The sequence below is a fragment of the Convolutriloba macropyga genome, chromosome 1 (genome assembly GCF_964194025.1).
Source record: "Convolutriloba macropyga chromosome 1, txConMacr16.3, whole genome shotgun sequence".
NCBI lineage: Eukaryota > Metazoa > Xenacoelomorpha > Acoela > Convolutidae > Convolutriloba > Convolutriloba macropyga.
Genome location: NC_134468.1, coordinates 59,014,604 through 59,041,608, shown reverse-complemented (window position 1 = coordinate 59,041,608; position 27,005 = coordinate 59,014,604). Strand labels below are relative to the sequence as shown.

The 27,005-nt window shown below is 35.8% G+C and overlaps 1 protein-coding gene across 1 annotated transcript; it reads left to right on the top strand.

The window, feature by feature from the left end:
• LOC142350188 (uncharacterized) lies at positions 1–25,120 on the top strand. Its single transcript, XM_075401982.1, has 6 exons — positions 1–219; positions 12,871–13,171; positions 14,772–15,002; positions 16,893–17,048; positions 23,757–23,915; positions 24,606–25,120. The coding sequence occupies exons 1-6, from the start codon at positions 191–193 to the stop codon at positions 24,951–24,953; spliced, it is 1,224 nt and encodes a 407-aa protein (XP_075258097.1). The 5' UTR covers positions 1–190; the 3' UTR covers positions 24,954–25,120.
• The last annotated feature ends 1,885 nt before the right edge of the window (positions 25,121–27,005 follow it).

Below are 27,005 nucleotides of genomic sequence, written 5' to 3'. Positions count from 1 at the left end.
TATCACCATCATAAGTGATACTATCATTGTTACTGTCATTGTTGCTGCCATATATTATATTGATACGAACAACACTTTAAAATTAAAACAAAATTTTGCTATAATTCCATGTTTATGTGTCATCTTATAATTCAACATCCAATTGTTTGAAAAGATCATCTCCACTTAGCTTTTCTGTCAGTTAGGAACGATGAAAACAACGAATGTGGGCTCAATCAGGTATAATTTAGCATCAAACCAGAGGAGAGACTGAACCGGTGACTTAGTATGATTTTTTTTGCACTTTGCAATGTGCTTAATAATCACAAGTTAGGGTCAATTGTGTTAGGACAATTTTGTTTGGGATAATTGATAATGCGATCAAGAGAACCATGTAACCACAACTTATGAAGCGGACCTTTAAAAACCAGCAGAAAAGCAAAAATAGTATGAAAGTCTACAGTCATAAATCTTAAGACGCCAAAACAGCTTTTAGTTTTGCTGTCTGAAACGGTAAAGCTTACGTTTATTCAAACAAAAAGAAAAATTGCTGATTTTCTGTAGTCTGAAGCATTTAAATATCAGCGCCTATTTTGCCATCATTGATATTTAATGTTCAGGTAAGCGTATAAAGATACTTGATAACTAAAAACTGGGAAGAATTAATACAGCATTCATCGAATTCAAAAAATATAAAAGAAAACTCTTCGATTGTCAGAAAACTGTTTCTTGTATAATTTTAAGATTTTTGCAGACAAAATATTGAGCAGTCTGGCTGAAGTTGCCAAAATTTATAAGGGACCGCTGCTATGATCCCACTGAAACCAAAAAGAGGTGACTAAAAGTACTGGGATTTTGGGAGTGAAATATTTTTTATGCAGGTATACGTGGGACAGTTTTTGAAATTGTATTTCTCCTGCCCTTTCCTCTATACTGTCCTTGAATTTTTTTGCTAAATAAGGGAATTGAGAATAAGGGAATCGATATGTAAGGAAACGTCGACTGATATGGGAACTAAGAAAAATAAGATGTAATCAAAACACTTTTGTAAATCTAAATTCCGATATCTTTGAATGTGCCTATTCTTATTTAGCAACCGTCGGTATTGTAGCAAGCCAAATTTTTGAAAAAAAAATCTAAAATAGTTTCGTTTTCATTCTTTTAGTAAAAATTAGCGTCGGATAAAGATATATTGAATCAGTAACGAGTACTTAGTTACACTAACCACTTTCTATTTTAGCACATTATTGTATCTATTGCTGATGTTAGCAAATAAACCACGCATTAGCTCTTACTGCTCGAGCTATGTCGTTAAACGCTTAGCTGCCCCGCTCAGCTGAGTTAAGTGTGCTTTGTGGCTGCCCGGGTCAACGATCATACAACTTTCTTTGATTTCGTACTCGGTCATATATGATTCTTACTAATCATACTAGGTCATATATGATTTGTATGAATTCTTGGAAGTCATACAAGGGCCATATATGATTTCCTAGAAATCATACAGGGATCATACAAAAAATTTTAAAGACAAAAATTTGTATAATTTTGATCTTCTATTGAAATTGAAAAATTTTCTTGGAAATCATACAAGGTCATATATGACACATAAAACATTGACTGGTGCCACAAATTCTCGTATAATGTAGTCAGAGCACTTGCTAAATTATTATATCGCATTTGCAATCCACATTTGATTCTTCGTATGCGCTAAAAGAATAACTTTGCGCATAACAAAAGAATATGTGATAACATAATCAGAAAACTAACTTGAGGTTATATGCAATTTTTTAAATTCATTTTTTATAAATGAGGATTTATAAGCATAAACTGGCTTCAGAGTATATCCAAAATTTTGTTATTTATTTCGACTTACTCCTTTATTTAGTGCCCAACTTTACAAATGATGTTGTACGTTAGGGTCTTATGGCGGATCACAAGGTGATGCCGGGGTATCATATAGATGATGCCCTACCGAATGAAAACAAAAAAAATATAAATGGTAAAACGTTTTCGAAAAATAGATGTATGTTTGTTGGTATTCGTACTAGGATCATATATGATTTCTTGGTAATCAAACAAGGATCATATATGATTTCTTTGGTTTCATACAAGGATCGTACTAAGAAATCAAGTATGGTCAGTATGAAATCATATATGATCCTTGTATGAAATCAAAGAATTTTCAACCCGGATGATGGCCTCTGCTGCTGGGCTTGACATATATTGTATCTTCTAAGATTTGGAATAAGTGTGTCTACTACACATTTAGTGCTTTCCATAAAGATGAACCTTTGGCGTAGTCTGATTGGTTGATTCACTATGTCAACGAGTATAGGGCAGTAGCACAACAAAAAAATGGTTGAGTTTTGTTCTGTATGTGGCACTGCTGCACAATGTCTTGAGATATTCCTACAATAAAACAATAAAAACTGCTTAAATCATTCTAGAAACTCTAATTAGTTGTCTAATATTTATGTTATTAACTCCTACAAAGTGATCTTGGCGGATTCGGTATTCTTGGTATGAAAAACTGCAATTTTCTGCAAGTTTAAGCAAGATCTTTTACAATCAAATCACTATTTTCTCTTAGTATAGTGATATTAAATGGCTGCACACGACACACACGACGCAGGGGTAACGGAGGCCTGTGCGCGTTAATTACTAGCCAATATTGGTTGCGCCTGACACTATACGTTGTTGCCAATGTTATTGCAACTTTCAAGATGATTCGAAAACCGCCAAAATTGCAACAAAAACTTGACTCTTTTGAACAGCAACGTGAAACTTAGACGTGCTCTTTTAACAAATTAACAAATGATTAGACTAGAGATATGTTTTAAAACATAATTTTGGTGACCATCCGCCTTGATAATAAGGACAGAAAACCTTCTGAATTAAATTTAATTTTTTTTGAAACAAAGAGGGTGCATGAGCACACCCCAAGACTAATATCCAAGACTACGACAGAGTTTCTTATTGCAGACGAGCCAACCAAAGACGAAGAGTTTTTTTTCAAGGGTTTTCAGACGTCACCCGACCAAGAAGGCCTGACATTTTTTTGGTTACAGACGTCACCAAGAGATGATCGCCCGAGGTTCCAGACGTCACCTTAGAAGTCCTTTCCCCGGTTAGACGTATCCAAAAAAAACGTGATTTTTTTTGCGACAAAAAATCTCAAACACACAAAAATTGTCCCCCAACGAGCTTTTGGTAGATGGTTTATGAAAGAAATAGCCATGAGCAACTACAAGTCAGCAATTAACGAAAAAAAAAACACAAAATGCCCGAAAAAAACGACATAGCGTTTTTTGCATCGGAAAAACTCGAAAAACAATTTTCTCAATTTGTCGCAAAAAATCTACATGAAAGTTAAATTTTTAATTGAATGGAACACTTCAGTTGGACTTAAAATCAACTTTATTTTGGTTGAACACCTTTTGTAAAATTTTTGCTCAAAAATGAGAAAGTCGCAAAAGTGCTTTTTTGAGCGTCAAAAATCAAAAAACGTTTTTCTAACGTCTTGAGGAAAACTTTTTATTAAATTCAAAAAACCCATTGATTAGCCCCCTGGGTTCGTTGGAAAATAAGCTTCAAAATCAGTTTATCGATTTCGCAATTTTGTAAAGAAGCAGCTCAATTTTGACAAAAATTGCTTCTTTGAATCTAAAAATTCAAAAAACGTTTTCCTAACGTTTTGAATAAAACATTTAATAGTTCCACTGAAACCCATTGATTAGCTCCCCTGGTTTTGTTGGAAGACAAGTCTCAAAATCAGTTGATTGAATATATAAACTTATAAAGAGGCAACTTGAAATTTGCAAATTTGCTTCTTTCACTTAAAAAACTCAAAAAAACATTTTTCTAATGTTTATTGGAAATTTTCAGTAGATAACAAGAAAGCGTTCGAAATAGCTCCTTCCGTTTGTTTGAAAATAATCTGAAAATTTATTTCATTTATTCCAAAACTGCAAAGAAGCAACAGAAAAGTGGCAAAATTGTTTCTCTGTTATATAATAGCAAAAAACGTTTTTCTAACGTTTTTTTTTCTTATTAAAGGAAAAATCAATCAAGTTTCAAAAAAGAGCTATTTTATATACCTCCGCAGTTCATTAAAAAATAAGCTGAAAAACTATATAACCATTCAGCAAAGCCGAAAACAACAGACAGAAAATTACTGAAAAGCTTCTGACAAAAAAAAACCTGCAGAGAGGTTTGTGTTTTCTTTGATCTTAATTGCATACTACTAGCCGCGAGCCTAGTTAATGGGGTAGTATGCTTTCCTAAGAAAACCCGACCTTTACACTTATATTGTTTTCAATTTGCATACTACTAGCCGCGCATCTAGTTAATTGAGTAGTATACACTGAAAATACCTTCTCAAGAGAAATAAAAGAGAAGATAAGATCTCGAAAAGAAGTAAATCAAAAGCTCTCGAATAATTCCCCACTCAAATTAATTCACGCATATAGTCCCTTTAATTTGGAAAATTCAAACGGCTCTTCTTTTTTGTCCGCGGTCTCAGAAGTTGCCGAAAGAAGTCCCTTTTCCCCCTTTGGTCTCAGTAGTCACCAACTGAAGAGGAGTGTGTTTCCGTTGGGTCGCAGTAGTCACCAAAGTAAAGATGAGCAATTCATAGGTGGCAGATAATATCCAGAAACAAATACAAGCAGTTTAATGGTAGCAGTTGTCCTTAACTTCATAAGAATCGCAAAACAGAATTTCTTGGAAAAGAGCTTCAAAGTAGACCCAGCTTTTAAGCGACCAGTTTTCTCTGCTTGTCTGTAGCTCACGTTGCCTGGTCGCACCGCATTTTAAATTCTAAAAAAATTAACTTATTTTGAAGAAGTAACAATATAGATTTAGTTTGTTTGGTTTTAGTTTTTATTTGTTCCTAAAACTCCACACAAAAAAAAAGAAAATATTTCAGTAAAATTTTTTCTGGTACTTTGATTGTGATTACAGGAGAACTAAAATTTACAGGAGAATTGTTGCGAAGTCTTATATGTAAAAAAAAATCGAAAGCAATTATTTGGTCCTGTTCAACAAATCAACGGTACACACGCGCGAACGCTTAGTTTTTCCTTTTTTCTAAGCAAATTTTTAGCTAGATTTAGCACCAAAAAAACACCTTTAGGATTCCTGTTTTTGTGAAAATTTGCGTTGCTACTTTTGAACGAAAAGAGCTAGGCTGATTAGCCTGCAAAAAACTTAAGAGGTTTTTAATTTACCAAAAAGTCGTCGCTCCGTAAATTTCGAGCCGTTCTTTACCTTTACTTTAAATACAACAGAACCATTAAGAGTTGACTACAGCCGGTTCATCAAGATGACAAAAGAAAACAGCCAGAAGTTACAATACGCATTGAACAAGTTAAAAATGACTGAGCTCAACATGAAAAATCAGCTTGATCTCTTACAGACATCCGTTGAGCAGAGAAAAAGCTTCCGCACTCTTTCTTTGTTGATCAACAAAATCAAGGAGAGCGTTGAAGAGCTGAAGACAAACCTTGACAGCATCATGATTGAAAAAGTAAGCTCCAGTAGCATAAATTCGGTCATGAAGCGTCAATCGAACTTGATCTCTCGTCTAGAAAAGTTGGAACTAGAAGTCAACAGTCTCGACGATGATGGTCAATTGAGTCAATCATCAACTCGAGTGCGCAACGACATCAGCTGCATCTCACAGTCCTCAAGAAGACAACTCGAGTTGCATCGATTTACACCGGTTTCCCAAAACTCAGAGCAAAACAACATGACAGTAAAGAACCCTGCCTGCGATGTCTCCCCTCCAGTGCCCCCAAGACCGGCGAAACCATCGTTTTTCCTTCCGCAAGGAGAAAATAAACCCAACCTTCTCTCCAAATTCCTTCAGAGCAACAGCCCATTTGCGCAGGATACTAGAGAATTGACTGAGGAATCAGTAAAAAATTTTACGACGGTTGAACACATAAATCAGTCAATGTCGTTGTTAGCAGCCCCAACACCAGCATCAACCCTATTATCCAGACCAAACATTCAAGACAGATTTGTCTTGAGTAATCCTCAATCCCCAGTACACAAAGTTGTTCTCAGAGGGCAAGAGAACACTTTCAACCAGTTTGCTTCAATTCAACAACCCTCCATTCCAATGAATCAAACTGCAGTCTTATTTCCTGTTGAATCTATTGATAACCAGCCGGAATTAATTCACTCATCAATTGGAGAATTGAACCAGTTCTCTAGTTCAAAGCTGATCACATTGCCCGAAATGCCAATAAATCAACCAGCAAATGCCACAGTTAGACCAAAAGAAAAGTCTTCTGTTCCCTTAAATAACAAAAGAGAAGATCAAAGCATACAACGTCATGCATTAGATTTACAAAACTCAATTCAACATAACTGCCCAGTTAACAAAACCAGTACATACCAAACATCAAGTTCATGCAATTTGAATGAGCAAATGCTTCAGCGTCAATTTCATTCAGAAAAAGGAACAAATAGAGTGACAAATGAGACCACGCCAAATCCATATTGTTACGAAGACAGTCGACACAATCCCCTACATTTTGACAACAATCAAAGTGAAACTGCTCAAACTGTTTCAAACACTCAATTTTCAGCTGTTCCAATAAGTAAAAACCAGAACAGCGTAAAATTGGCGTCAGCAATGTCGTTACCAACAGTAGCGCAAACAAACGTTTCCCAACAATTTCAGAACCCACTTTACCCAACTGGAGTTCATTTTAGCAATGGAAATCGAACGGAAGAACCAAACAATGGAATTGTTTTCCCCTCCAATACAACACTCAACAACCAAGGTACCAACCTTGTTTGCTGTACATCATCTCAGCCACCTAATTGTCCGCTTACTCCGGAAAATCCGTTTACAAACTACCAAACAGCCATTCTTCCCCCTTTACTCAATATATTAGCCAACCAAACATTTCGGGAAATTCGAAACAAATTCCAAATTGGTCTTTTTCTGGAAAGCAACTGTTTCAGCCACGAACTGAAATACAAACAGAAACAATCCCGTTTGAAAATAATTTTAATTTACAAACCACAAACAAAAATTCCATTAAACTTCCACCAATAACAATATCAAATTTCAATGGTAACCCACTGAAACACCATGAGTGGATAAACAATTTTTTCAACCTAGTTCACAATAATACTAGCCTTACGGATACACACCGTATAACATACTTACAGAACTCGGTCGTAGGAAAAGCCAAAGAAAAAATTCAAGCCTACTCGTGTGACCCAGCTTACTACGCGATTGCTTTGAAAGAGCTCATGGATCACTTTGGAGATCCCAGCCTTGTTGTGAATGCTTTCATCAATCAACTGGAAGCCTGGCGTCCGAACAATGACTACAACAAACAGAGTTTCGTATCTTTTGCTTCTTTTCTCAAACGATTAGTGCAAGCTTTTGAATATTTAGGCTTCAAAGCCGACTTGCAAAGTTCAACATTGATGAAAAAGGCAAAAGAAAAAATTCCACATAATATTCTGATAAAATGGACAGAGTATACAATAACATCAATTGGAAATCAACCAACCGTCTCTGATTTTCAGAAGTGGCTTGAAGTACAGGCCCAAGTATACGACAAAATCAACAGAGAAAATGTTCATAAGTCGTTTAATAATTGGAACACTTTCGGTCACAACAGTAATAGCATTAGCAGAATTAACAACAACAATGATAATAGGAACAGCAATGCCATGAATCAATTTTCTAATACTTCACAAAACAATTGGAAACCGAATTCATTGCACTCAAGTCGCCCTGCAAACCAACATGGTCAACCACCCTTTCCTCCGCGTAAAGATGCTGATCAGTCAAACAAGTCTTGCGAGAAATGCAAAGGAAGTCACATACTCGCAACATGCCCTGAATACCAGAAATGTGCGCCAGACCAAAGGTATGACATTGTGAGCAAGAACAATCTTTGCTCGAACTGTTTAAGCATCAAACATTTTAAGCAGTCATGTCCGTCCACAAAACGATGCCAAACATGTAAAGGATTTCACCACACAACTTTGCATGATCCTTCGAAACAAGTTAAGCGGCCCACCGCTGCCTTCTCAACAACCAATCCACATCAGCCAACACAAAATCTAGCAAGCCCCCAAACACAGCCATCCTTTCAACAACAAAATCAAAACAAAGTACTGACACTGTCAGCAGTACAAAGAGCCAGCAGACAAGATACGGTCAATCGTTTTCTGGTAAAAGACAATCACAGCAACAAAATATTCAACGCGCCCACTTGAGTGCTTCGAATCCGACCCAAAACTTCAGTATCAACCGAAATACAATTCCTCCTCCTGAATGGTATGAACAACTACAAATAATACCAGTTTCATTTGTAAACGGAAGTAAAGTGTTTGATACTTACGCCTTGATTGACCCCGGGAGCCAGTACACCTTCCTGTTGGATAAAATTACTAGCTTTCTTGAGCTTCCCTGCGAAGCACAAGCATCAACAACTCTGCAGTACCTAAACACTGAACATGAAATGCCACTGTCCAAAATTAGTGAAACAGTGACAGTAACGCCTTATGACAAAAACAATCAACACTTCAGCATTGCAAGAGCCTATAGCACGCCATGTCTCAATGTATCACCCGCTAACGTTCTTGAACTCAATCAATTATGCGACACCTTTAAGGAACTTAGTCACATTTATTTCCCTGACATAGCCAACGGTGCAATAGGCGCCCTTCTTGGTGTCAATACGTTTGCCTTCACATATCCAGTCGACGTAATCCAAGGTAGCAAAAAGCGTCCATTCGGCGTAAAAACAAAGCTTGGTTGGACTCTCGCTGGAGAGTACGAGCTATCTCCTAAAACAATGAACGCAAACAAGCCCCCTCGCCAACCATTCATTTACCATGTCTGCCGGAAAGACACTGAAGACGAAACATTGGACGAATTAGTTCAAAGATTCTGGAAAATAGAAGCTGAAGGTACATTACCCGAACAGAATGAAGACAGCTCACTAGACCAATTAGCAGTCCAAACAATGGAAAACTCAATCTGTCACAACGGTGAAAGATATCAGATTGGCCTTCCTTGGAAACCTGTAAAGAAACTCCAGAATAACTATTTCTCAGCAGTCAGTCAACTAAAAAGTCTACAAAAACGACTACAAAACGATCCCGGTCTCAATCAGAAGTACAACCAGACACTCCAAACAGACTTGGATAAAAATTTTGTCAAGCCAGTCGAAATGCAAGCACCACCCCCAGAGTCAATATGGTACTTACCTCATCATCCAGTCACTAATCCAAACAAACCCGGAAAAGTGAGAAAAGTTGCCAACGCAGGATCAAAATTCCGCGGTGAATCACTGAACTCAAATCTTTTAACTTGTCCTGACTTGCTAAATAACTTAGTTGGAGTGCTGTTGAGATTCAGAGAACACCCGGTTGCTGTTTTGTCAGACATCGAAGGAATGTTTATGCAGATTGCCGTGAGACAAGAACACCAGTCTGCTCTTCGTTTCCTTTGGATGATAGACAACTCCATTCGACAATTTCAATTCACTAGATTAATCTTTGGCGCAACATGTTCACCATTTTGCGCAATTTATGTGCTCAATAAATGAGCAGAAGACAACAAAAGTGAATTTCCAGCCGCCTTGAACGCTATTAAACACCACTTTTATATGGATGAATACATTCAGTCCCTGCCAACAATTTCAGAAGCCAAAGAAGTGATATCACAGACAACAAGATGCCTGAAAAATGGTGGCTTCAGGTTGACAAAATTTGTTTCGAACCAACCAGATGTACTTGCTGAAATCTCTTCCGACGACAAAGACGAGACAAAAGAGATCATAAGAGTCCTTGGTCAAAAATGGAACATAACAACTGACGATTTTGTCATGTTTCCCCTACAACAATTTCCTAAAGATGCAACAGTGTACACACAAAGGAAAATTTTTAGTTTGGTTTCCTCAATCTTCGATCCCTTCGGCCTGTTGTCTCCCCTGACAATTAGAATCAAAAAGGTTTTGCAGCAGATTTGGAAACTTGGAAGAAAATGGGATGATTTGATACCACATGAACTACACCCTAACCTCCAGAAAGTTCTAAACAGCTACTTTGCCATGCCCGAAATCCGAATACCAAGAACTGTTCACAATTTCAGTAAAATCACAAGCAGCCAACTTCATATATTTGTGGATGCCTCAATGGCAGCTATGGCAGCCGTTGCTTACCTCCGTACAACCAATAGTCAAACCACTCCGCCACAAACATGCTTTCTCATGGGAAAATGCAAAGTTGCTCCCATTAAACAAATAAGTGTGCCAAAAATAGAACTAGAAGCCGCTGTTATAGGAGTGCGCATTCTACAACTGATCCAAAGAGAAATGACACTGACATTCGACCAAATTTTTCTCTGGTCCGACAGTCAAGTAGTTTTGGACTGGATAGCCTCAAATAAGAAGCAAAACGTTTTTGTTTCAAACAGATTGCGAGAAATTCATAAAAGTTCTTCACCCCAGCAATGGCATCACATCTCAACTGATCTCAATCCCGCCGATCACGGAACTCGCGGTCTTGAGACAAACGAAATGCAGCAGAAATGGTTAGATCCACCCCAATTTCTTTGCCAAAGCGAGTCGACCTGGAATGAGATAAACAAACCACGCGCAACATGTGCGGCAGTCACGAGAAGTCCCAAGACAATTAAACCTATAGTCGATCCGAGTAAATTCTCAACATGGAACAAACTTCTTCTGACAGTTGCAACAGTTTTCAACCTAATTAATCGTGCAAAGAAAATGCGAACGAACAATCACCAATACACAACTGAAGACATTCAATTATCAAGAAATTATCTCCTGAAATTATCTCAGGACAGTTTTTTCCATTCGACCGTTAATTCCTTACAAAGTGGAATCAAACTAGATTCTAAGTGCAAAATACGATGCTTAAATCCGCTGTTGGATGAGGACGGATTACTCAGATCTTGTGGTCGATTGCAGTATGCACCAACACAACTGGATTTGGAAAAACGTCCAATAATTTTGCACGCCAAGGACAAAATTGTTCGTTTGTACTTGGAACATGCCCATCAAATATGTATTCACCAGTCCACAGAACCAACAAAAGCATTCATTCAACAACGTTACCATGTGATTGGCCTTCGGAAAGCGTTAGCAAGCGTACGGTTTCATTGTTTCTTATGTCGACGCTTTGACACGAAAAACATTCAACCAATTATGGCACCATTACCTAGTTTTCGTTTTCCAACAACAAAAAAACACAACTCCCCTTTGCTACTTCTGGTGTAGATTTCTTTGGACCCTTCTACATCGAAGATTCCAAAGACATTTTAGAAAAACATTATGGTCTAATATTTACATGCATGGTGACGCGAGCAGTTCACTTAGAAACGTGTCCAGACCTCAATACAGATACGTTTCTCAATGCCTTCAGAAGATTTTGCAGTCGTCGATGCCAGCCCCAACTTCTCTACAGCGACAACGGGAAAACTTTCCTTGGCGCTTCTGAAGAACTGAAGAAAACTGTTAAAGCCTTGGACAATGACAGAATCTACAAAGCTTTAGCAGTAGCCAATACAACGTGGAAATTCAATCCCCCATACGGCCCTCATTTTGGCGGTGTCTGGGAGCGTTTAATCCAGAGCGCCAAAAGAATGCTCCTCCTCATTCTAGGATCCAGAAGACTCTCTTTTGACACTTTCCTAACAATTATGGTGGAAACAGAATCAATCCTCAACTCCAGACCACTGACTAACGTTGCTGAGCAGCCTGACAACGAGGAACCTTTGACTCCAAACCACTTTCTTATCCAGCGTCCCTTCAATAGCTTGCCACCAGGACAATTTGGAGACCAGCAACCTGCAAGCTTGAAGACATGGAAAAACACGCAGAAGCTGATGAACCATATATGGCGACGCTTGGTGAAAGAGTATCTGCCAACCCTCAGCCGACTGTCGAAATGGTCAAACAGCAACGATCGACCTCTCAAAGTGGACGACATTGTTTGGGTGTTGAAAGACCAAACACCAAAGGGCATTTGGCCACTGGGAAGAGTCATGGAGACAACTCCAGGACGAGATGGAGAAACACGAGTCGTAAAGGTAAAAACGGCTTACGGCACGTTCGTTCGCCCCGTTTCCGGTCTCGCACGCGTTTTTTCTCCGTAGTTTTTTTTTTAGATTTTCCTCGCTCCGGTTTTAGGCAACGTGAGTTACCCCTTTCCCACAAATTGATGTACTGACCATATTGACAACATTTCAGCCTACAGTTTCAGAGCCAATTTCAAAGAAGATGAGAAAAGACTTCAATCAATTGATGCCTCCGAAAACCCTTGATGCCCCCTTTGTGCCCTTGCACCATGTTGCCAATGTTATTGCAACTTTCAAGATGATTCGAAAACCGCCAAAATTGCAACAAAAACTTGACTCTTTTGTCCAACAACGTGAAACTTAGACGTGCTCTTTTAACAAATTAACAAATGATTAGACTAGAGATATGTTTTAAAACATACGTTACTACAGTAATATTTTTCGAATACTTTAATTTTTTCATTAATCTATAATGAAAAATTTGAGTTCAAGCTCAGTCAAAGTTGGAATTTATTGCCACAAGACAATTAAGATGTTAAGTTACAAAATTCGTAAATTAGAACAAATTGAGATGTTTTGAAACGTTTTCAGGAAAAGTAGGTGTGAGAATCAAAATCTGTTTACTTTAGCTTATACTTACTATTTAGCTTAGTCAAAAGATCTGTATTTTTCGAATAATAGAGATAACTTGTGGAAGTTGTCTTTTAAAAGGAACAAAAATTGCAAGAGAACTTTAACAATTATATAGAAACTCCGTCATAACTGCTAGTCAACAACACTCCATGTTCGACTGATTTTATTTTCAGCTGGACTGCGCTCATTTCTTTATGCTGTCTCAGTCTTCTAATCAATCCATGCTTATGCGTGAAGAAAAAGACCAAAATCCAGCGAGTGAGAAAATTTGACCCATCAGAAAGAATCGTAGAACTGAAGGAGGATCGCATGTTTAAAGCGGAGACCCTGAAAGCGCCTCTGGTTGTGGCCTACTTCTACACTCCAAAGTGTATCAGCTGTGTCCCTTTCACGAAAACATTTGAAGAGGTTGTGAAGAAACTGAAGGACGTGCAAGAAGTGCATTTTGTGAAGGTGGATGCTGATTCGTTCTCGGTGAGATTAAATTCCAGATTGTCTGCTGTGTACTATACTTTGTCATAGTTCATACTGCCGACATGACATTACGAGCAATCTATCGGTACCAATTTTTTGAGTAAATTTACTAGTTTTTATTACCATAGATTTCACTTTTCCTATGCTAATAGTTTGTGCATGTGAAACATACTTTCAAACGTTGTGGACGAAAAGGGTGTAGAAATTACGCGACTTTGATTGAAGTCACTGAGAGCTACTGGCGTTTAAAGAAAATAGCGTTTTTTGGTATATATCGAATTATAAATGTTTCATGATTGTTAAGTTCCTATCTAATCAATCAAAATAATTCAGACGTCATGACACGATACAGAATTTTCTGAATTGAGAAAATTCTCACAGATATTTTTTTGACTATTGAAAAAATGGCCAAAGATTAAGAAATTGTCCGTTTTTTGACTAGGATTTACCATAATTCTTGACTTGCATGAGATTCTCAATGCAGAAATAAGCAACCTACCCAGGCTCAACTACTGTGAAAATGGACCAGTGCTGGATTCGAACCAGCATCTCTTACTTGCAAGCCTAGTGCGCTACCCATTTACACCAACTGGTCTTAAGCTCTCGAAATTGGGCATCTCTTATAACCCGTTCTCACGTTCTTTCTTGTTCCTCAAGGCTTCATTTCTCTCGCCAAGTATACGTTGAACAATTAGAGCTTCTTGTCAAGCTATGTCAAGCTTATCTTGTGCACAATTTACATTAAGTTGTTCTCTCTCAATCTTCTAACAGTTTACAGTAGGCACTGACATACAATCGCTGTAGGGCGCATACTAGTCGAACAGAAAGGCATGTGAAGTAATATTTCATTATAATTTGGAAAGGGTGTTATTGGAAAATTTTTTCAAACTTCAACAAAATAAACGTTAGAGCTCGATTACATTATTGAGCTACAAAAAGAAGAGAGGAGATCTGAAACGCATTTAAAAGGCATTTGATCGAGGATTGAGCCGTTTAGCTTCTCTGCGTTTCCGATCAAAAGTTATAGAACTTCATAAGTAAAAAATATTCAATCAGATTTTAATTGTGAGATTTTTTAAAAAACTAAAATTTCGAAACGCATCAACTAGACATTGAAATACTGTATTTTCATTCAAAAACCTTGAATTGAAAACTAATTGAAAAAATATCAAAGTTTTGCTCATCGGACTGATTAAAAATCACTACGGAAAAATAAATTAACCTCGTTCACTTAAGACGTTTTCCAAACATACTTTATCATGTTCTTTATCATGTTTTACCATGTCTTTAAAACATGAGAACTTACATTTATGATAATGCTGTAGTCATAGAACTCCTATTTAGGGAAAAGTTGTTATTCTTAGGACTTCTATCTATGACAAAGTTGTAGTTTTTCACAATATTTCGAAAATTTTTTGATTTTTGAAGCCAATATAAAATGAAGTCATAATATAAAATTTCTATGATTACAACCGGTTAACCCAATCCGGATATGCATTTCTTCATTTATCTTAATCTTGCTATCTCAATTTCTGTTTTGACTCTCCGCTCATTGGGTTTTGTTATGCCCGTTATGATTGTTAATAATGTGAATGTTAAGGTAACGGCTAAGCGCAACGGAGTGCGGTACTACCCAATGGTATACTTCTACAACAACAAGAGAGATGGAAAGATCCTCTACGAGGGGCGACAGGATGTAGCATCTCTCTACGGTGCCATAGATGAGGAACTCAAGTATGAGATGCCTCGACTGATCTCAGTACAGTCCAATGACTACACTCAGCTGGTGTTTGACAGGAATGCTGATGTCGTGTTACTGTTTCTACAACAGGTAAGAAAGACACGTGTAACCTGATACCCTGAATCGATAGTCCAAATTATCAAAAAGTTATATAAATAAAAGATAGAGAAACTTTATGGGGCCAAGGAGATACTCAACGTGAACCATAGATAACTCCAGACGATACTAAAACCTATACTATAAATAATCAAAGATGACGATGATATAACTTTAATATAAAAAATTTGACGTGCCTCTTGTTTTTAGTTTTCACAATGTCTTGTTTTTATAGTAATTATGAAGTTCATCACCTCCCTTAAAGCAATTTGTGACCATGATAAATTTAGAAATCTTTTTTTCTTTCATTATTTTATTTTTTAACAGTGGCAGTTGAATTTCTACTCGTGATTCCACACAAATCATTACCTTGAAATGCTATACATATAAGACTAAACGACCAGAAAGTCTGAAATGTTAAATTTATCCTCTCTCATAGTTTGGTGTGCAACCCTGGGCTACGATCAAATGCTGATATATCAGATTAAGAAAAAAATTATTCATTGTATTCAAAAAAAGTTAGTGAAGTTTTCTGAACAAATTTATTCAACGCAGAGTCCGGAATAAGTATGGATTTTAATTTAAATTTGTAGTTATGTTCCTTCTTTAGAATTTTATGGACTCAAAGTGAAGTTGTCGTAAGATATAGATGATTGCTGTGTTCATCAGCTGATTGTTTTTGTTATTAAGTAGAACTTAATGATGGCCGCTGACTTCGTATTAATTTTGAATCATTTTAAACTTTCAATCAATATGAGAGATCAAAACGAATGACGAACGAACCCCAGGTCTATGTACAGACTCATAAAAAGACAATGCTCGACCCAAAGGTACTATGAAAAGACCATACTCGACTCGTTTGAGCTATGAAAAGATTTTAGCTGGACTTAAAGACATTCTGGACTTTAGCTCGATTCAGATTTTTCGCAAAAGACTTTAGCTGGACCCAATATATTTCAAAAGAATTTAGCTCCAGCCAATATTTGGGCTCGACTTAAGCTGGGCACAATGTTTGCAAACAAAGTCGAGTTAAATTCTTTTCATGGGTCCATCATTGGTCTTTACATAAGTCTGCTATTTTGCCATTAAAGTTGTTCGTGCAATATTGCATATAACGTAGTCAGTGTGTTTGCTCCTTCATTTTTTCGATTCAGAAGACCCTCTGATCACTCAAAAACCTGCATTTTTTGAAAAAAAGGTAGTTCATATTTTGGAGCGGAAAACAAACTAAATAACGCCGAAATTATGTCATGGCTAATGTGACTAGGACCAACACAATTAAGCTAGCTGGTTTTATTGAATTAAGTAATGTGGTGATATACTCGAGCTGCCATAAATCTTTATCTTAAGATTTGACGAAGATCTTAAGGCTTTGGCAGTTTTACAACTGTTTTCTAAGTTGGACTGCTCTGGTGCAAAGCTATTTAGTCTTGCTCCGGCTCTGCCTCTCTATGATCAGAAGCAGAAAAATAAGCAAAATTTCGGATTTTGAAAAAAAAGACTTATGAAAAGACTAATAGTGGACTCATGAAAAGACTTATACTCGATTTTGTTGGTTATGAAATGACTAATGGTGGACCCATGAAAAGACCTTAGCTGGACTTTCTTCGTTATGAAAAGACTACCCATGAAAAGATATTAGCTCGACTTTAACTAGGAAGCTCGACCGTGTAATTATAGTCAATATTGCCCCCCCCCCCCCTACTAGACTTTTAAAGTCTTTTCATAAACCTAGGCCTGGTATGAACGAAACTGAACTCTAATGAACGAAAAACTAACTAAAGTTCTTGTTTTGAGAACAGCTAATTTGCGATAACTTTATTTCTTGTGATTGTGCGGAATTGTCTTCGTTAAATTTTCTAACGAATCTGACCGTTTACATAGGGCTGCCGTGGTTGTCTGCGTGCTGAGAAAGACATGATAGATCTGATGAAGGAGTACCAGGACCAGTTCGGGGAACACAGGGTACGATTCCTGAAGAACGACGCCTCTGTATCAAAAGTGCTCGCTAGGATATACGATGTACTCGACTACCCATCGGTAAGTTCATATAATTGATCTGCTCAATAAAAATGCTGCAATTATGGTGCGCTGGTTTAATCAGAAGCAAGATTCTACGAATGAATGCCCTAGTCAATTTGCGGGTGTTATTTTACTCTTACATGACATTTGAATATTCTTATGACATGATGCAAACCCTGCAAGACATTGCAAGATGCAGTTAATATTGCAAACTGCAGTTAATCTTGCGAGATTGATAGCAAGTGTCGACTTAGGTATAAGCACATAAGCTTACACATTTGATATTTTATTCCTCATCAACTTTCGTAGAAATAATTTCCCTTCATTTATAAGCATTGTTTTAAAAAATTTGTTTCATATCATTCTTTTTTCACATTGATTTTCCTATGTCTGAGTATTTTTTTGCTTCCTTAAGTTTGCGACTGGCCCTTGTTTGTTGTGATGTTTCTCAAAAAAACCTCCTTTGATGATGTGTCTATAAAAAACTTTTGTCGATCACATTTTTTACATCGTTTCCTCATGCCTTTTTTGTTTCCAAATGCTTGTGTTATGAATCATTATTTTTAAGTCTACACTGATTATGACATCTTGCGGTTAAAGTTTAGCGCCAATGTATGAAGATTATCGATGTTGATAACACTGCATGTGGTAAAAACATAAAACTTCTTTTAATTCATGTAATCTTTTCAATTGTTTCGATAGCAGATTCATTTTTGATGCAATAAAATTACCATTAAAAACACCTCGTGCATAAACGTTTTCGAAAATTCTGCTTTAATAATTTTTGACATAGATAGCTTGTATTGAGCAATAAAAACAATAGAACTTTAGTTGCCTTTCATTTCAAGCTTCCTAGCAGCGTTAATCACAAACGTTAGTCTTTTGCCGTTTTCAGCGTTCATAGAAATGGTATGAAGGGAGCTGTATATACCATGTGAAGAACAAATCATTTAACTTTTTACTAGTTTAACAAGAAGACTCGTTAATGTGCGTTCGTACATGATGTTCCGGCCCGAGCTCATCTACATCTATGATTTAATTGTCAACCAAATGAAGAGATAACAAAAATAGATGTTTCAGCTTAAGAAACTCGTTACAAAACCTAAATATTAATTGATACATAATGTTGTGCCTCAATACAACTCTCACGAGATCTGCCATTAAAAAAACTACGAGAAAAAAAAACAAACAACAAGATCAGCAAAAACAAAAATTTTACGGCAAAAACTCAATATCTAAATACAAAAGCACCTTGTAACAACGTCAAAAAGCAATCAGATGAAACCTTACCTACACAAACTTATTTTTTCCTGACTATACCGCAGATAGAAGTTTTTCTTATTGAGACTAGGAAACATGTCAACGAAGTGAAGAAATAATGAGGCAAAATTCAAAAATCAATCAACACTTTTTAAACCAAATAATTTCAAATTTTTTCAAAATCAGAAGCTTATAGCAAAAAAACTCTTGATAAATTTATTAAAAAAGTCAATATAAAACGAATGGGACCTGTTTCTGGTTAGACTAAGCCATGGGTACGGACAAAAGATAAAGAAAAATTCAAAAAATTGCAAGCCAATTATTTAAGCCATTAAAATCGTTAGCTATTATCTGAATAATATGTATTTTCGATTTTTTATACTAATTCAGAGATTTTCATGAATTTTTATGATTTTTAAGTTCATTTGGGCCACTTTTAAAATACATTGGGATCTGTTATCAACCGAATGTGCTACAAGAAGAGAAAAAGAAATAAGTAAACTACTCACAAAACATTTATGAGAACGCATTATTGTCCAACAAAAAAACAAAAGTTCGACATAATATCAGTAAACATAAAATTTTTGAAAAAGATGGCATTGGATGGGACCTCTTAATGATGAGAATAAATTATAAGTTGACGAAAATTTCAACAAAATTGAAAAGTTTGAAAAATTTTTGCAAATATGCATCTTTGCACATCATTAACTTTGTGACTATCCGCTATGATATAACTGCTTCGGTAACATATACAATTCAATACCTAATTACAAGCTTATGGGACGGGGCATAATTTTACGGCTTTATAAAAATAAATAAACAGGCAAAATCAGCGAAATCAAAAAAAAATGCGCGATAAATGTGTCGAGCGAAAGGCCATTAAAAAATGAAATTTTCAGAAAAAAGTTTCTATTTTCAATTAAATGGTTAACAGCAATGGAATTTTTCTTTCTTAACAAACTGACTTCAAAAAAAATTAAAATATGAACAAATACATTAAAACAACGAAATTTTTGAGAAAGCCCTTAGTATCAACGACATTAAATCCATTAGATTTCGAAGGAAGCCGATGAATAACACTAGTTATGCCCCCATGGGACTACAAAATTGTTTGTTATTTACAAGTCATCAATATGGCACTACTACAAGATACTGACAACGAAAACAACAACAAATACAGGCCAAATCGAAAAATTCAGTAGAAAAGTGCGAGTAGAAAGTGTCGGGGCCATTTAAACTAAAAGGTTTTAGCTGAAAACATTATCCAATTTCCATTGATCGTCTTCGCTAAGCAATTGGGAGCAATTAATATTAAGATATTGTCACACGATTTCAAAAGGAACCAAAGTTACAAAAATGAATATCAAAAAAAAAAATAGAAAAAAGTATGAAAACTCGTGCATCGAAGTCATAAAACCAATAGTTAGAAGATAAATTCCCCAACAATATAGATTTTGGTTGAAAAAAAGGCAAAGAGTCCTGAAATAACTGAGGTTGACTTACAAATTACGAAAATAAGTTTACGATTGGCTAATTTTCGAAAAAAATTTTTGAAAAAACATTTTTAAATTTTTACAGCCATTAAATTCAATAGCTTTCAACGGATGTCAATAATTACGCTCAAATATGCATTGCTCGGGGGAAAATGTTTGTCAAGCGTAGATAATCAGTTAGACATCAAAATAGATCTTTTGTCTATGGGAAAAAAACAAAAAATATAGGCAAAAAGCAAAAATGCAGTAGAAAAATGCGAGAAGAAAATGTCGAAGCCATTTAAGCCACACGTTTTTCTCTGAAAACGTTATCTATGATCCTTTGAATGTCTTGTTTAAACTAATGAAAGCTATCAATATTAAGATAATGTGATGAGATTTTAAAAGGAACCAATAGTACGAAAATATCAAAAAAATTTTTTTTAAAATTTTTAAAATCTTGTTGTATTGAAGTCAAATTCCCAATAGTTAGAGTATAAAACTGCTGAGAAGATAAAATTTGGTTGCAATAGGAAGGAGAAGTTTTCTGTAGTTACTGAGACTGACTAACTGTTCACGAAATTAAGTTTGTTTTCAATGCCTTAAAAGCCATTGCCTTTCAATGCCTTAAATTTCAATTAAAGTCAAGAAAACTCAAAGTCGAAGCCAAAAAAACGTGAACGGTTCTTTGAAAACTAATTATTTGTTCAATTGGGCATCGTTTGACTGTAAAAGACGTTTGTCGCCAACGAGACCACGATATTAAAAGTGAATAACTAATAGCCTCTAGCTAACTTTAAGAAAAAACAAAAAAAAGTAAGAAACGTTTTCTAAAAAAGGAGCTCTCAATTAGAATTCGAATTTTTTATAGTAAACTTTTCTATGAGTCTAGAACTATTCTTTTTGTCGCCGTTTGCCCATTAAGAACGCAAAATTGATTCATTTTGTTGCGTGAAATGTAAATTTGAGTTACTATTTTTATAGAAAAAATCTTAATTTTAACAAAAATTCCCCAAAGGTGAACAAAATCATGCCAAATATCACGTGTTCACACAAAACTTTAAACGTCGATAACTTCTCGAAAAAAAAAGAAATTGACAAAAATCGTTTTAATTTCTAATTCTACGCTGGACAAGCTTTTTAATGATACCATTAAATTTTCTCTACGATGAATATATCGATCGGCCAAAATTGTCTGAACAAAAAAGCCATTTGAGTATATAGTCCCCCCTAACCCACAAATGGGTTCGGAACAATACGTCAAAGATCAGAGGTCAAATACACTCTACTTTTCTGAAAGTTGAAAATTCGATAACCTCCTGTAAAAAACGAAAATCAAAAAAATCTTTTTAATTTCTAATTCTACGCTGGACAAGCTTTTTAATGATACCATTAAATTTTCTCTACGATGAATATATCGAACGGCCAAAATTCACGGAACAAAAAAACCCATTTGAGTATATAGTTCCTCCCCCCACAAGTGGGGTCGGAACAATAAATTCTATAGTTGAGAACCAGCGAGGGCTATTTTGTTGCGGCGTTCAACCAATGTTGTGGTCGTCTGTAGTTAAATATAAGCTACACAATCGCACACCGGTCAACACACCTAATTTTGGTGTTCACATACCGGTGCACAGAAAAGCAGACATACGTTAACAGGCAAGTACACAGATTTGTTAACGTAACCCTACACATGCTGACGAACTTTTGGATCAATATGCATACACAGACACGTATTTGATCACTGCTCTGCTAATGGTACTGGTAATCTCAAGCGTACACAAATGTGACACACACGTAAAATCTCTAAGAAAAAAGTCAAAAAGCAAAACAAAATTTAAAACTTTTTTGTTAGAAATTAGGCAACTTCTTAAAGTTTTACTTCACGAGAATGATTCAGTTTTTCAGAGTTTTGAATGATGTCGTTTTAATTTCTCAATGCAAAGGATAGCAATTATTCTTTTGCGAAGTACAAAAATTTTGCCTGGCATGAATTCCCCTTTCATAAAAGGCGGTTGGAACAATAATACTCAACGATAACAGTTTGTATGATTACTGAGGGGTCAAACAACAACCACCTTCAACAAGGTCTTCGTTCAAAATACTTGTTTGGATTGTAAATTTTGGAGTAATTTTGGTGTATCTGTGCCGCAGTTTGGTATTAGATATCACTCATCTGATTTTTTTTAACCCTGGATGAGGTCATCGATTCAAAAACAAGTATGAGAAAGACCTACTGGACTCGAGGACGAGGGTTCAGGCCAAACAGGCCACGGCATGTTTTGAACCGCAAAAAACTGACCCGAACCTTAGTCCAGACCGAACAGACACGCGCCAAACGAATTCAGACCCTGAGTCAGACCGACCAACTATCTTTGAATTACTGTCGACGTCATTGTCATATGTTATCAAAATCCTCAGAAATGAAAACAAAAACGCACAATTTTGGAATCCAAAATTTAAAAACTTCCTTTTAACGCTAAAAATATCATGCCATCAACAACGTTGTTAACTTCAACAACGTTCTAAAACCAAAAAAGAGAATGAAAATTTCAATTAAAGTCAAGAAAACTCAAAGTCGAAGCCAAAAAAAAAACGTGAACGGTTCTTTGAAAACTAATTATTTGTTCAATTGGGCATCGTTTGACTGTAAAAGACGTTTGTCGCCAACGAGACCACGATATTAAAAGTGAATAACTAATAGCCTCTAGCTAACTTTAAGAAAAAACAAAAAAAAGTAAGAAACGTTTTCTAAAAAAGGAGCTCTCAATTAGAAGTCGAATTTTTTATAGTAAACTTTCCTATGAGTCTAGAACTATTCTTTCTGTCGCCGTTTGCCCATTAGGAACGCAAAATTGATTCATTTTGTTGCGTGAAATGTAAATTTGAGTTACTATTTTTATAGAAAAAATCTTAATTTTAACAAAAATTCCCCAAAGGTGAACAAAATCATGCCAAATATCACGTGTTCACACAAAACTTTAAACGTCGATAACTTCTCGAAAAAAAAAGAAATTGACAAAAATCGTTTTAATTTCTAATTCTACGCTGGACAAGCTTTTTAATGATACCATTAAATTTTCTCTACGATGAATATATCGATCGGCCAAAGTTGTCTGAACAAAAAAAAGCCATTTGAGTATATAGTCCCTCACCTCCCCCACGAGTGGGGTCGGAACAATAAGTCAAAGATCAGAGGTCAAATGTTTTTTTTTATTAAATAAGATCAAAGTATCAACGCTTTTTATCAGTTAAACTGCAAGAAAGCAGCGAGTTTTTTTAAGTTTTGCAAATAATATCTTAAATACTGTAAAAAAAAATAAAACAGTTCAATGCAGTTCACAGCAAATTTTTTAAAAACTTTACCGCTAAGTTCAAGGTAGCCCTTTAAATATTTCACCTTTTTAACTTCCTATTAAAAGCGAAATGTAATAAATCCGATAACTGCGATGAAAAAAGAATTGGAATGAATTTTTTCACCACTCATTTTAATTAATGTCATTTGAATCCAAAAACCTAACCTCTCCGGAGTAGCTACTTTCTGAACGAATGAACAGACTTTGTACGAATCGGAAAAATGAATGCAATCAAAAACTACAATTCGCCTCTAAATTATCGGCAATCCTTATTAGAGTTCATGGTCCGCTTGAGCATACCAGCGCTTTGGGTCAAAATTTTTGGTAGTGCCATTTAGTGCACAACTTTCATTGTTTTCCAGTGATTCCATGACATGAAAATGAATCAATGGTGTGCTGTTACTAAATTATGGCAAATATTACATATAGCTATTTGTCTGGCCTGTATTGAACAATTTTCTTTTTGATATGGCTGCTATGTTAACTAAATATGGTCTTGAAACAAGAAAACGCATTTAAAATAAATATTAAGAGGATCGAGAGCAAGCACCAGATAGACCCCCAGCTCGACGATGATTCAGCCTTAGAATCAAGATGTTAAAAAGTTAATGATCTAATTTTTCTGTGAATTTTTACAGGTGTGGTTGTTTCCTCGTCTCTACAAAGAGGGCATAGTGCACAAAGGTCTCTACAATAAAACGTACCTGAGTCAGCTGATAGACTTCCAATTCATGTTCACGGACAACTGGGACCTGGATACATTCGGAATGCGAGGCAGAAACCCTGACATTGAAAAGGTCATGCACATGCCTTGTCTGAAATCCTCGACCCAGGACCTCTCTGATCAGAGCAACGTTGCTTAATTGTTTTGAAATTAGTCCAGACTATGTTCCAGGGTTGCACTGGATCCCTCTGTCTACGAAATAATTTGATTTGATCAGAGGGGTCTGATCAGAGGGGACAATTAATCATTTTCTAAATCTGCTGCTCATCATTGAGTCAACTGGACTGTTAACTTCATGGAAATAGACGTCTTTGACATTTCATGCCATATCGTTTTGCTTTGGCTGCCCTAAAAATTGTTGCTAGAGGATGTTGTGGGAATGATAAAAAACTTTGACAATAGCGCCCTAGGGAACAAGTGAGCTAGCTATAAACATGTTGATTAAAATGGCTGGTATATGACCAATAGAATTAGTGGAAATCCTGAGTAACCAACCATAGTGCATCAGTACTGAATCGAAAGCAAATGTAAAACTTCATTTACTCTCATTCATACAATGATCATGTCAGAGTATACTATATTTTTCAGAGTAAATAGAGTTATTTTCCAGAGTACTAAATATTTTCATTCCGATTTTATCCGGATTTTAATTTGATTATAAGTAACAGTCTGCTTGTACTATTACCAGACTATAAATATGTATTTTACCCAGATTTATTGGATCTGACAAAATTGAAGTTATGCTCAAAATAACTTTTTACAGGTGATCGCTCCTCAATTAGACTTTTTGAGACGCGGTGACGTCATGCCTTCCGAAATAGAGGTTATAAGTAACAAACTGCGAGCCATGTTCACACTGCAACAGAGGAGGAACTACATGAACGCACTTGAGTCATTCTTACCCGACAGAGAGGGCATAAAGTCAATTGAAAGACGACAGAGTGTCATTGTGCAAAAGATTGCAACCAACTTTGAGAAAAAGAAACACGATTATGATACCAATGAGAAGTTCATAAACGAGTGGAATGTCTTGCAGTTTTACAAGGATTATGAACATGATATTCCTGAATTAAGGAAGAAGGTCAAGGGTGCGAGAAAGTTGGAGCTATAGTCGAGAATTTGTGCAATTTTAGCCATATAGTGAAGCAGAGATTATGACAAACATCATGCTAACTACTGTTATGCCTATATAACTACTTCTGCTCGGATGTGTTATTGTATTTACTATATTGTTTTAATGTTTGTAATCTTCTAATTAATTGATCAATGATTAACTTGCTGGTTTTAAGAAATCTATCCGTTCAGGCCCTCCCCAGCAATTCGTTAATGTTAACGTGCAAAGACTATCATAACGCTTATAAAGAACTTTTATCTTGCAAGATATCTTCGAAGATTTTTGTCTTGTAAAATGTGATATGACTTCTTAAAAGATAATCATTTCACATACCGGAATCCTATCGTGCTGGATGTGATGTCTTTTTCATTTGACTTATCGTTAGAATGATCGTACAATGTATAATTGGAAAGTGACAGCAGGTATCTTATCCATTTTCATCAGGTTTTATTTTGAAAATGCAACCATACATATGTATTATACAACTTTTAAAAAATTTCGTAACATCTTACACGAAAAAAGGTTCGTTCATGAACACAATATTGCTAGAAGAGGAAACATCCTGATATTCTCGATATCAGTTTGAATATTTAACAGCCAAATATGTTGTCCCTTTGTTCAGCTAAATTTTTGCAATACGTCTTGACATGTATTCTCAACATTGTTAAGAACACCTCTTTTTTTTTCAACAGATACGTGGCCGAAAATTAATTCCCTAATTGGACTTCCTTTCAATTCTGTCTATTTGAAACTATTTAAGTTATTTGGAAAGAGTTATTTAAAATGTGGACACTAGTGAATTAAAATGCTTAAGTGAGTGAAGCAAGGATGTCACAAGTTTTCACGCTTGCCCCAAAGAGATGTTTCCTGTAAAGTGAGAGTTCGTCAAATATTGAGGCATATTTGATCTAAATCAGCCTAGTTTCACTCGTTCGCATATAATTTTATAACTCGACTCTTAAAACATAGGTCTCGAAAAAGCCAACGCAATCGAGTATGTATATTTGATTTTTCGGACAACGGCGACGTAACTGCAGATCTTGAAATTTTTTGCTATATGGATAACTTTTTCTATAACGAAAAATGTCTAAGACGACCTTGTCAAGATAGCGAACTGAGTCATAAAGCTGTCCTTCACGGGGATATGAAAGTACGCCTCCGTCACAGCCGAAATTGCTTTCTTATGATCTACACTTGGGATATAGTCACCGACCAGTTTGGAAACAATAAAGAAATGTGTGATCAGCACAAATAGTCAATGTTGAATTTGATCATTAGAAAACGAGAAGGCAAAAATAATTATCTAGCAAGGTTCTGATAAAACCGAATGAGTTCGTTGCTCTTGAACTGCATTTCAATTGGTTGATCATATCTAGTCTGCGCAAGATATTTTCTCAGAACTTTTTCGCCAATATAGATATGATAAAAGAGCACGAAAAATTAAAAAAAAAATTAAACACTGCTTGTTAAAAATTCGCTTCTTTTGATGGGTTACCAAAATACTTTCTGTAAACTTTTTACCAAAATTTTATGTGTTTATATTGAATGTAGCGTACATGACATATCTATTGTGCATTATCTAATATAAAAAAACTAATATTTTAAGGCATTTTTTTCCTGTATCATTAGTGTTTCAAAGAGAAGAGATGGTTTAATTGATTATTGCTCAACAAGCGTGAACTTATCAAACGGGAAAAAAGATTACATAACAGATCTCCCGCAGACTAACTCGTTTCCAAAATCCTCCCATAATTTTATTCATCCTCTATAAGAAACTGACAGAAAAATTGTTATCTTATAGGAATCAGGCAGAAAAGTTTTTATATTGTTGTAGCAGAAAAATGGTTATCCTGTAAGACTCAAGCAGAAATTTCGCCAGATTGTAACATATGGTAACCACCCATTCTCGACTAGGGATTTCACGCAGGCAAAGGCCAGCGTTCAAAATCACCAATTCACGCGGATTATGTAACCAGCGTTAAGATTATAATACAAAAAAGAAGTAAGAATAGCGGTGAATGCGTTGAGATCGGTAAAAATTACTTCGCG

Coding starts and splice junctions, on each gene's coding strand:
- LOC142350188 (XM_075401982.1), top strand. CDS start 191: ATGAAAACAACGAATGTGGGCTCAATCAG. Junction 220..12,870: donor ACGAATGTGGGCTCAATCAG/GTATAATTTAGC, acceptor TTTTATTTTCAG/CTGGACTGCGCTCATTTCTT. Junction 13,172..14,771: donor TGGATGCTGATTCGTTCTCG/GTGAGATTAAAT, acceptor GTGAATGTTAAG/GTAACGGCTAAGCGCAACGG.